Source organism: Cupressus sempervirens, chromosome 3 (assembly GCF_028749045.1).
Source record: "Cupressus sempervirens isolate cs-2001-9-10 chromosome 3, ASM2874904v1, whole genome shotgun sequence".
Classification (NCBI taxonomy): Eukaryota; Viridiplantae; Streptophyta; class Pinopsida; order Cupressales; family Cupressaceae; genus Cupressus; species Cupressus sempervirens.
Window position 1 is genome coordinate 337,283,453 of NC_143120.1, and position 12,947 is coordinate 337,296,399.

At 32.6% G+C, this 12,947-nt stretch overlaps 1 protein-coding gene across 1 annotated transcript; it reads right to left on the reverse strand.

Moving 5' to 3' along the window:
• Positions 1 to 7,980: 7,980 nt before the first annotated feature.
• Positions 7,981 to 8,994, reverse strand: LOC149566363 (uncharacterized). The gene has a single exon (XM_089816460.1). The coding sequence runs from the start codon at positions 8,992 to 8,994 to the stop codon at positions 7,981 to 7,983; it is 1,014 nt and encodes a 337-aa protein (XP_089672586.1).
• Between the last annotated feature and the right edge of the window lie 3,953 nt (positions 8,995 to 12,947).

A 12,947-nucleotide genomic window follows, 5' to 3' on the forward strand; every position in this document is an offset into this window, starting at 1 on the left:
CAACATTTGGAAAGACATTCCTTTTATGCTTGACAATTATGCAGCTCTCACAACAATTATGGTGAACATCTATTTCTAGCAGACCTACAACCATTGATCTTTTTTGCAACATATCTATGTTATTAAAAGCTAGATGGCCATATCTAAGATTCCATAACCATGTCTCAAAAGAATTTTTAATATATTGTTCATAACCAATATCTTGTTTGCTACTTATAAGATTTAGCAGATACAATCTATTTCTTGTCATTTTGGACTCTAGCAATGACCATTTTACTTGGGGTCATGTCTAGGATAATGAAAGTAAGTTCATTGAAACTAACTTTAAACCCATTCTCACTTATTTTTCATACACTCAATAGATTATGCTTTAAATTCTCAACATAATGAACATTATGGATATCTTTCTTTTCATTTTTCTTATTTACAACTATGACCATACCTCTTCCTACAGCATGAACCAAATGATCATCTCCCAACTTTATCTTGGTCTTGACTATTTCATCAAAGCTAGTAAAAAGATTTTTGTTACTTTTCAAGTAATTTTTATAGCAGCTATCCGAGAACCATGTGTCTTATTTGTTGTTATCTTTTATTGCTGAGAAAAATAGAAACATTGAATGAGTTTCCTCTTCTATGTTGGACACATTATCTCTTCCTCTATTACAGTCTCCTAATTTATTACTATACTCAATCTCAAAATGCCCATTTTTTTTGTAATAATAGCATTGTATGTTTGATTTATCAAATCTTCCTCTTCTTCTATTTCTTCTTTCTCTTCCTCTTTGGTTTTGTGACTATAATAGAGGTTTCTTTTCTTGACTTTTAGCACCATGGCTACTATCAAATTGAAATGAACATCTTCCTCTTCTTCATGTGCCTCTATTTCCTCTACCTCTTCCTATACTAATTGTGTCTTGTGTTTTTAGGGTAATCTCCAAAGATTCATTTATATTTTGTAATCTAGACTCATGGTTCAACATTTAAATAGTCAACTCTTCAATGGAGTATGTAGATAGATCTTTACATTCTTCAATTATAGTTACCATAGTATTATATGACTGTGGATGACTTCTAAGGATTTTCTCCACAAATTTTCTATCTATGACATATTCACCATAAGATCCTAGTTGATTCACTACATTCATAGCTTGAGACATGAAGTGATCTATAGTTTGAGTATCCTTCATTTTCAAGATTTTAAACCTTTTTTTCAAAACTTGTGTCTTAGCATTCTTTACCTTTTCTACTCCTTGATATATTTTTGCAATTATCCCCCATTCCTAATTTGCATTAGTTTCTACTAAAAGGTTGGGAAATATGGGATTCTTCAATTCAATTACCTATGTTCCACAAGGTTCTTGAAACTTTCTTTTTTGTTCCCTATATTAGCATTCATTTGTGAATTTTTTATTTGAGATAGTTCATGTGCACTAGTCTCTTTATACTTAGTTCCTACTATTGAAAATATTATGAAAGGCTAAGTTACTGAGGGGGAGGGGTGAATTAGTAACCAATAAAAATTTATCCTTAATTTGGAATTAATCCTGCATGTATATTCTGATCTAATTATGTGAATGAGAAACTAAAAACATTAAAGCATATATAACACTTTTGACACACAATTTTGGTGACCTAGAAACCTTCCAAATAGAAAGTAAAATTGGGGTAGGGATGATACCCACAAGCTTTAGTACTGCAATATAAAGTTGGCCTATTAACACTTACAATGATCAGTTTTGATGATCTACCCTATTAGGAGCAATAAGGACTGTTAGGTCCACCTTGCAAAAGGATTTACAAAGATACAATGAAGTATGCACTTGGTAAAGAGATTTACATAAGACTATTAGGTCTACCTTATTAAAGGATTTGACTGAGCCACTATTAGGATAAAGTAGTAGTTGATCTTTGATATGCAACTTGGTTTGATGAATTATATTTATCTGAGTGTACAAATCACCATGCTGTGACTGATAAATCTTTGCTACTCTTTATACTATTGTAGTCTTTGTAATTTTCTCTTCTCTACTTAGTATATTCATTCCATACCATTACATTAGATGTGATACAATACATTACATATATACCAATCCAATTACAAAATTACAAAGTCAAACACAATAAAAATTTACACAAATATTACAAAGTTAGCCAAAGTGTAGAAACTTAGGTTCTAAAGACTAGCTCAATGAGGTTTTGATACTTAGCATCCACTATTATTGCTCAACATCATCATGCACTTAGTAGATGTAGAAGCTTCGTCCATACAAATCACTTCCAAGTAGTCTTGAACTCAGTCTGCACTGGTCAATTGGTGAATACTATGAAACTCAACATATAAATTAAATCACTTGATTCTCATTGCATAGCTTGGTCAGTGTTATCACTTTGAGCTTAGTATAAAATGAGGCACTTGGTTAACACTGAGTAGCTTGGTTAATACTAGACTCACATCACATCAACTATGAACTTAGTAAGCACTATACAACTTTTTTTGCACTAGTAAACTTGGCATACACTGAGATGCTTGATTTACACTACTGATCATCACCATAATAGTAACTGCTCAATGCAAATTGAAATCTATCCAAAGGACTTGTTAGCAACTATAGAACTCAGTTAGCAACTAAAATGCTTGGTTAACACTATTAACTATACAATATACTTAGTATGAACTTATAATCTGAGTAAGTGTATGTCACTAATAACAAAAATGATTGGAATGCCAACAATCTCCCCCTTTGGCATTAGAGAGAAAAACACTTATCACTAAAAAATGAATTCAAGAATGTTCAAGAACATCTTAACTCATCACCTTATGTCTCCAACTCGGTAGAGTATACTATTTTTGAGATTTTTTAAAATTGATTTTGTAAGAGATATATTTTTTTGTACATGGTAATGCTCCCCCATACATAGTTTATAGTATACTATACATACAATATCTATTTTCTCTACAATCTATAATTTTCTTTAAATTTTATTCCCCTTTCTCTTTTTACATATTATCCAATATTTTCCCCCTTTTATATCTTCTTATAGTTTCTCCCCCTTTTTTACATTAATGCCAAATATTTATGCTATATTTTTACACAGTAATGCCAAAATCTAACAAGAAATCTGAATGTACCTTTAGGATAAGCTCCAAAATCTTGTCTCAATTCTCTTGCAAGACCTTTAATGTGTGCAATGCAACCTACACTTCTACTAACAATTCAATCATGTGGTCTATAATGGAGAAATTATTGTGATGGATGAACATTTTCGAATGTGGAATGTGCTTCTACAGTGCATCCATGTTAGGGAGAATCATATTCTGAATATCTATCAGTGTTCATTTGATTCATGCTTCTTCTTTGACCAATTTTGCTTGCTTATTTGTCAAAAATATGGTCTTATTGAAGTGAGTAGAGCTATAACTTAGGTCAAGTTACAATTTCTATGCACTTTCCTTTAGATCTTCATCAATTTTTGATAATTTATCTCTTATCCCTTTTGTGAAAATTGATGTATCACATAATTTGCCAAAATGTAAAGATACATTAATGCAAGAGGTTTCTAAAGAGCCTAAAATAGTAGATAGCTCTACTTGATGAATGGAAAATTGTTGAGCAATAAGTTCTAAAACTCTATTCTCAAAACTTTTTCTCAACTTTTTGCAATAATTTATCTTGTCCATCCAAATATTCATTATATTTCTCGACTGCCTCTACCAACTGATACAAAATTGGTTGAGAAGTATCAAAATTTATTCCTAGAGCCTTTGCTATAATTTTCTTAGCATCCTCAATGATTTTCAACTCTTTGTTTCTCTCATCGCTAAGCCTTTACTAGTTGGCTTTCTTTTGAAGAAGTTCTCCAAAAGTTTTCTTGATTAGAATTTAAATTTGAGATGTCCCATTTAGGAATGACAATATCCTCATCAAGATCTATATCCTCCTCCTTCTCTTTTCCTTTACCCAAAAATTTTGTGCTAGGTTGAGGCTTGGTCTCAAAAATCCTTGCACTTATTACTTGCATACTAGGAATGGAAACAATTGTAGATATGGTAGAACTTGCTGAAAAAGTTGATACAACACTCATTAATGGAATACCAATTGTTGAAATACTAGTAGAAATAGTAGTAGAGGAAATATCTAGTGTCACCAAAACTAATATAGAGGGGAGAGTTTTCTACTCGGTAGATGAAGTGTTTGGCACTTCTATGAACGAGCTACTAAGCTAGATTGGTGCAAAGATTGATTAAGTGCTTGTGCTTTTAGTGCTGGTCACAATCAATCTTGCTAAAGATGTCTCAGGGCTTAGTGTTTTCAATGATTTGCTAGGAGAATGAGGAAGTCAATCTATGACCACTATAACAACCTTTACTAGGTCGGTCTCCTTAGTATCTTGCACATCTTTCTCAGTAGCTTCCTACTCTTATTCCTCTTCATCATCCACGTTATCAAAATGAATCACTTCTTCATCATCTTTCTCTTCCTAATCATCATCATCATCCTTATTACTTACACATACTAAAAAATCACTCAGTTTTTGAAGAAGATAGACATTCTTCCATGTGTTTTTAGCATTCTTCACAATGTGCTAAATTTCTTTCAATAACACAAGACAAATGTTGAATCTTACAGTTAACTTTTCTTCATTTTTCTTCAAAGATTCTTTGACCTCCTTTTCATTCAAATTTGGCATAAGCTAACTTAGTAGTTTATCACGTATATCTTTTGTAGTTTGTGTTTCATTCTCCCATCTTGGTTTAATTTTGGTATCAAAGCATTAGGAATATGTTAAGTAACCTAGTCAGTGAGCATTTCCACTTACCCATCTTGGATATCAATGTATCTTCTATGTGCTTCTACTCATTAGTAGTACTAGACTAAAATTTTAATGCCTTGAAGTTTGTGATGCTAGAAATTGATTCCAACTCTTTTATTCTTTCCTTAAATGTGGGTGGAGATCTCTTGAAAATTTTGTCTCCTCCTTCTTTATCTTCTTTCTTCTTTGATGATTTTTTGATGAACACAGTAGTGGATGTCTTGACAAGCTTGGTAATTATTAGCTTACCCTTCTTCTTTAGTGGCTCCTCTTATTCTAACTTTTCCTCATCCTTTGCTTCTTCATCCTCACCTTTTCCTTTAGTTATCAGAAAAGTGGAACTAGTTTTTAGTTTAGCAATCCTCTTCTTGCCCTTGTTAACTACCTAAGGAAGTTTAATCTCTAGTTCTATCCTAGTCTTTGCCTCATCACAAGTGCCAAAGTAAGCAGCCTTGGGATCAAATGGCTCATTTATTAATGCCTCAATTATATCCTTAGTTTCATCAATGTTCACCTCATATCCTAGAGGTTTTACCCATGCAATTTTTGGCCTAATTGCTTGAATGTAAACTTTATCACTATCAACCATAAAAAAAATCATCTTTACAATCCTTGACTAATTTCCTTGGAATGTGGAATCTATTATTCATTTTCTCCTTAAATGCATCAAAATAGTTGTCCATAATACTTCTATAATTGTCTCCCATTTCAGAAATGTATTCATTAATCTAATAAAGGATTGGTACATCTTTTCTCCAAACAACATACCTTTTGATGGGAAGAATTTCTAAACATAGAAAAAGAAACATGTCAAGAGCGAACCAAACTTACATCAATTATTTTTGGAAGTCCTGATGCTCTCCATGTTTTTTTTGAAATGGTTCAATAATAACTTGGCAAGGTCAAGAGAAATGTTATTCTTGACTACCTTATATGCCAAATCAATTGCTTTGCAAGATACACTGTTCAACCTACTTCAACTATAGATTTTTTCGGCAATGACATGAATTCCAAACTTCAATTCCATGTCAGTGACATTGCTTATCTTCATTCCCCTTCCATCCCACTTGACAAGGGTTTTCTACTCCAATTCAACCAGACTTAGGGTTTTAGTCATTTTTTCCTTTGCCAACATTGGTAGACCAATGATCCTGTGGATCATCTTCTTGGTTATCAAAACTAGTTTCTCCAACCACAGCTAACCATTATGTATGCAACTAAAGATAAACCTTATCAATTTAATTTGAAAATTTCATGGCATATGTGAAATATGTGTTAGACCTTTAGCTTTCAGATGTTGGGGTTCTAGTTTCAACATGTCATTAACACATAGTTTCTCTAGGGTTTCATCCATTTCCAAAGTAACAATATCCTAAATTGCATATTTGAAATGAGAACGAATGCCATTGATTAAGAGTACCTTTAGTGGAATTTGAGATTGTGCTCCACTCGAATCTAGGGTTTTGTAATAGTAGGAGTAAGCTTGAAATCCGGTGCCTTCCATTCCACACCTTGAATTAGCATGTCTGAACCTTTCTTTTCCTTCTACTAGAAGCTTCCATCTTTTATCGGTAGGGTTTGAAAATCTTTCAAAAAAATTCTCAAATCGCTTGAATGCTCAAAAACTGCTCTCTACGAATAGCTCTCAAAAATTCACAGTGATAAATGACTTCGATTTCACTCTTTTTATCAAATTTTTCCATAAATGCCTAGTACAAATGTTAGATCAAATTGATATACTATCATCCACTTCTCTTGTATTGAATACTTGGTAGAGTATTCCATGATTTGGTAACCACATAAGACATAGTTACTCTTGATCTTTCTCTATAGAGTCTATACCCCAACCTTGCTTGGTAAAGAAGGTAACTCGGTAGTAACTAGTACCTCTTACTAGGTGATCCCTTTGCATCTTGAATTTTAATATGGATCTTTTGTCCTACCAACTAGAATTGATATTAGATGTCTTCTTCAGTATCCTAGTTCTAGTTCTCCTTTAAGAAATCAAGTAGAAATGTTGGAGTCGCCCAATTCTTGAGTGACTTGTTCATCATTACTTGGACTTGCATTCTTGGTAGACTTTGGATCCCATTTTTGTTTATCTGCTTTCTAATGTTATCAGATTTTTCCTTCTTTTCATCTTCAATTCTTCTAGTATTCATATAATTCTTGGTAAGATGACCAAGTTCTATAAAAATAAAACATCTTTTTGTAGTACCTCTTTTCCTCAAGTGATGTTTTTTACTATTCATTCTAATGTGTCCAAATTCTCCATAGTAATGACAGCTACAACAAGTGTTATAGTCCCAACTAAATATAGCTTGAAGATGCGCATTCTGGATTCGATTGTGTGCCATTTTTTTGCATCAACGTTTCGAATCACACTCTGTGATTCATCATCAGGATATGAATAGCTGGAGGAGAAAAAATGATGAGTTGCAGACCACAGTAGAATATAAGAGGGAGAGCCTAGGTGGGAGGAGGAGATGGACACGGAGAACAACGAGACAAGGTCATAACAATTTTTAATGTAAAATTTTGCTATATTAAATGTATAAGTAATGAGTTTAAAATAAATAATCTAAAGAGGAAATGAAAAAAGAAGGAGAAAAAATAATAAAAGGGAAGGCAATATCAAAAAGACTTGAAAAAAAAAAAAAAAAAATAATAATAATAAAAAAAAAAAAAAAAAAAAAAAAAAAATAATAATAATAATAATAATAATAAAAAAAAATAAAAATAAAAAATAATAATAATAATAATAATAATAATAATAATAATAAAAAATAAAAATTAATTAATTAATTAAATAAAAATAATAATAATAATAATAATAATAAATAAATAAATACAAAATTTTAAAATTAAAAAAAAAAAAAAAAAAAAAAAGGGAGGAATAACAAAAGAACGAAAGAATAAAAGAGGGAAGTGAAACAAAAGATAAGTTCAAGTGTGTGGGAGGGGAACGAAGAAATGACAGTAAATGAGATGTAGGTTGCAGATAAGAAAATAAAACAAAGAGGGAAAGGAGGGGGAGGGTTCACCACTAAACCCAAACAAAAGCAAAAAAGGAAACAAGCGAAAGAGCAAAAACCCCAAAGCCAAAGAGGAAAATGGAAAACACAAAAAGGAAGAGGCACCACGGTCGGGAGAAGGGGGGGAAGGCTATTGAAGTTTAGCAAGAAGAGGATGCCAAGAAGCACTGATGCGCCAACCGTCATCACGATTAAGGTTGGAAGGGTGATTGTGTATTTCTATTGCCTCCCTGAGCTTTCTTTTGAAAAAATCATCTTCTCGAGAGAGCACCTGAGTGTTCTCAAGACAAATATGATGTTTAGTTGTGAGGGAGTGCTCCGCGAGGGCAGATTTAAGGGTTCGCTCATGGTTAATGTCAGCGCTGTGCTCTTTGATTCTAGTAATAAATGAGCGACCAGTTTCCCCTATGTAGGGGGCACCGCAAGAGCAAGCGATCTTATAGACCCCCGAGTCGAGAAAGATGTCTCTCCGGTCCTTGAGAGTGGGGTAATGATTTCTCAAAATTTGACAAGGCTTGAAAGAGCAACGAATGCCTCTTTTTAGAAGAATCTTAGAGATTTTGTGGGAAATGCCCCCGATGAAAGGAAGGGACGCACTAGGGACAAAAGGACTGAGGGGAGGTTTAGATAAGGAGAGAAAGCGAGACTTGGCTAGGTTGAAAGATTTGGAGATTTGCTTGTTACTGTACCCATTCCAAATGAAGACTTGGCGAAGGTGTGCCAACTCATCATTAAGGTGATCCTCATCACATATGCGATAAGCTCGCATGGCCAGAGTTTTGAGGATACCCACTTTTTGGCTAGGGTGGTGATGGGAGAAAGCATGAAGATAACGATCTGTATGAGTCGATTTGCGATAAACCTTACGAGCTAGTGACCCATCCGACCGCTTGATGAGAAGAATGTCGAGGAAAGGAAGTTGATTGTCAACTTCAATCTCTTTAGTAAAAGAGATGCAATGGACCAAGTTATTAATATGGGTGTGGAATTCTTCTAGCTTGTCAAGGCCATGGGGCCAACAAACATTAGTGTCATCAACATAGCGCTTCCACCACTTAGGTTTAAGAGGGAAGGAGGAAAGGGCAACCTCTTCAAAGTATTCCATATAGAGGTTGGCAATGACGGGGGAAAGAGGTGAGCCCATTGCCACACCATCCACTTGTTCGTAGATAACATCTTGGAAGGAGAAAAAAGTGGATCTTAAGCACATTTCCACAAGGTCAGCAATCTCATTATCAGTTTTCCTTCTGACAATCTCAACGGCATCAGCAATGGGGACCTTAGTGAAGAGTGAGACCACATCAAAGCTAACCAAGATGTCATCCTTGTTAAGCTTTTTGTCTTACTTATTATAAACTCATTACTTATACATTTAATATAGCAAAATTTTACATTAAAAATTGTTATGACCTTGTCTCATTGTTCTCCGTGTCCATCTCCTCCTCCCACCTAGGCTCTCCCTCTTATATTCTACTGTGGTCTGCAACTCATCATTTTTTCTCCTCCAGCTATTCATATCCTGATGATGAATCACAGAGTGTGATTCGAAACGTTGATGCAAAAAAATGGCACACAATCGAATCCAAAATGCGCATCTTCATACTTTATCTGATTGTGGAAATCTATTCTTGTCTATAAATATAGCTTTGCAATTTTTTCTATTGGGTTTAATATCTTTTTTTTGCATTATGATGACTTGTGTCCACGTTTCTTACATTTGTGACATTTGCCTTCAAATTTTGGTTTCTCTTTGCATTCATTAGCCCTATGACCATGCTGATTACAATTGTAGCATTTTCCATTGAATTTTTCTTTCCCATTGCTCCATCATTTTTTTGATGTATGACCTATCTCATCACATTGACTGCAAGTAGGTTTATTCTTTTGAGCTCCTTTCTTGGATGATTCACCATCTTCTATATATCCAATTCCTACTTTTTCTTTTTGTCTGTAATGACATTGCTCATTCAATTGTTCACGTCTACTTGGGATTTCATCATCCTTTCATTGGCTTGCCTTTCAGTGTTTAGATCATTCTGCAATCTTTTATTCTTTGATCTTAGATTCATGATTTAATCATTTGCTTTGGTGAGCTGATTATTGAAGTCTACTTGTTGAAGGGATAGGTGCTAAATTTCATTGTTCTTTCCTTCTATTTCTTCTATTATCTTGTTTTTCTCTTCTATGACTTCACACAATCTTATTGACTGAATTTATTTCTCTCTTCTTAGTTTTCTTACTTCTTCTTGAAGAGTACTATTATTTTCCAATAGTTCTTTGATTGCTTCATCAGCTTCATTTGAATTGCTTGAATGGATGTCTTTAATTCTTTCTTCAATGTAGATTTGATCATTCATCTAGATAGCAAGATCTTTTCTTCTTTTCAGAGATTGAGAGAGTTTCACTTTTGCTTTCTTGAGTTGTTCAATAGCCAATTCTAAATCTAGCTTCTCATTGTCAAGTCCAAATACATCTATTGCCTTTAATCTTTTCTCAATCTTTTAAACTTATCTCTGAGAACTGCAAAGCTTTGATACCATCTATTGGAAATATTATGAAAGGCTAAGTTACTGAAAGGGGAGGGGTGAATCAGTATCTAATAAAAATTTATCCTTAATTTTTAATTAATCCTTCATGTATATTCTAATCTAATTGCATGCATGAGAATCTGAAAATATTAAAGCATACATAACACTTTTGACACACAATTTTGGTGTTCCAGAAACCTTCCAAATAGAAAAGAAAATTGGGGTGGGTATGATACCCATGAGCTTTAGTACTACAATATAAAGTTGGTTTGTTAAGGCTTACAATGATCACTTCTGATGATCTAGCCTATTAGGAGCAATAAGGACAACTAGGTCCACCTTGCAAAAGGATTTACAAACATACAATGAAGTATGCACTCGGTAAAGAGATTTACATAAGATTGTTACATCTACCTTGTTATAGAATTTGACTAATCCACCTATTAGGATGAAGCAATAGTTGATCTCTGATTTGCAAATTGGTTTTCTGAATAAGATTTCTCTAAGTGTACAAATCACCTTGCTATGATTGATATATCTTTGCTGCTCCTTATACTATTGTAGCCTTTGTAATTTTCTTTTCTTTGCTTACTATATTCATTCCATATCATTACATTGGATGTGATACAATACATGTATTACATATATACCAATCCAATTATAAAATTAGAAAGTTGACCATACTATAAGTTTACACAAATATTACAAAGTTGGCCAAAGTGTAGAAACTCAGGTTCTGAAGACTGGTTTAGTGAGGTTTTGATACTTAGCATCCACTATCAATGCTCATCATCATCATGCACTTGGTAGATGTAGAAGCTTGGTCCATACTAATCACTTCCAAGTAGTCTTGAACTCAATTTGTATTGGTGACTCGATGAATACTATGAAACTCAACATATAAACTAAATCACTTGATTCTCACTACACAGCTCAGTCAATACTATCACTTTGAGCTCGGTATAAATTAAGTCACTTAGTTAACATTGAGTGGCTCAGTTAACACTTGACTCACATCACATCAAATATGAACTCAGTAAGTGTTGCACAACTCGATTTGCACTAGTAAATTTGGCATACACTGAGATGCTTGGTTTACATCGTGGATCATCATCATAGTAGTAATTTCTTGGTGCAAACTAAAATCTATCCAAAGGACTTGGTAGCAATCGTAGAACTTGGTTAGCAACTAAAATGCTTGGTTAACAACTTTAACTATACAATATGCTCGTTATGAACTTAAAATCTAAGTAAGTGTATGTGACTAATAACAAACATGACTTGAATGTAAACATCTACAGCCTCCCAACAATCTAAGTTCTTAAAGAAACTCTTTATTTTAATGGCCCATATAGAGTAAAAATATTTTTCATTCAATATTGGTCCTTGTTTGCCAGGATTACTTGTGGAAGCCATTACTACTTTAATCTATTCTCCAGTTTTTTCCTCAACTAAATAACAAGATTTCTTTTCCAAAAAATAATTAGACACTTGATCACCTTGATCTTCTCTTTTTTAGAGAGAGATTGTACCCTTGGAATTTTTTTTGTAGATGCTTCTATCTCTTTTGGTTAAACATGATTGATTTGACTTCTGGCTATGCAGGGTAAGAGTACAATAGAAATAGACAATAATCAACAAGAACAAAAATAGAGTCAACAATTACATTTCACATAGTTTCGTGGATTTTTTTTGTTGGAAAAATTTTATACGTTTTGTAATCTTGGAAAGTTTGGGGATCAATGAGTTATACAATTTTATATTTACATTTTCCTAGTCACATTGTTGATGAAGAAATTTAGTTTACATAATTTCTTAGTTTAGTTTTTGTACCTACATTATTTACAAGGATTTCTTTGGGCATAATGCAATGTGGCAATTTTGGATTTTGAATAGTTCAAAATTCTAGATTTTTAAATTTTCAAAAATTTGAGATTATTATTTTTTGGTTCAAATTTTAAAAAATTTCAACTTCAATTCTTAAATTAATTTTAGTATGATTTGTATTTTCATTTGGGTAGATTTTATTTACTAGTAATGTTAGAATTAAATTTATTTATTTTTAGAAATATCTAAAATTTAATTAGATATTGAACTATAGGGGAAAAAAAATTCAACTAAGAATTAGGAAATAGAAAAAGTAAACTAAGAATTGAAAAATAGAAAACATAATCTAACTAAATATTGTAAAATAGAAATTGTGATGACAAACTAATTCTAAATTTAATTAGAATTAAAAATGAGAAAGAATCCAATGCAAAATATATTACTAATTACATTGATGATGACTTGTTAAAAGGTAATTAAAACAACATTTTAAATTTTTTTAAAGTGCATGAAATTAGTTTATTCTTAAGATGTGAAAACCTAATTTTGTTATCTAAGTGTACATTTTCTTGTTGGAGAAAAATTAATTTTTGATTAATGAAACTAGGTGAAAATGATGGGTCTCAAGCTAGGTAACATTAGACACTCATTTTTGAAATGAATGGTTCTTGACTCCACTACGACTAAACCTCCACATTACATGTATGTGATTAGAATTATATCATGTTTCCCTATTTTAATT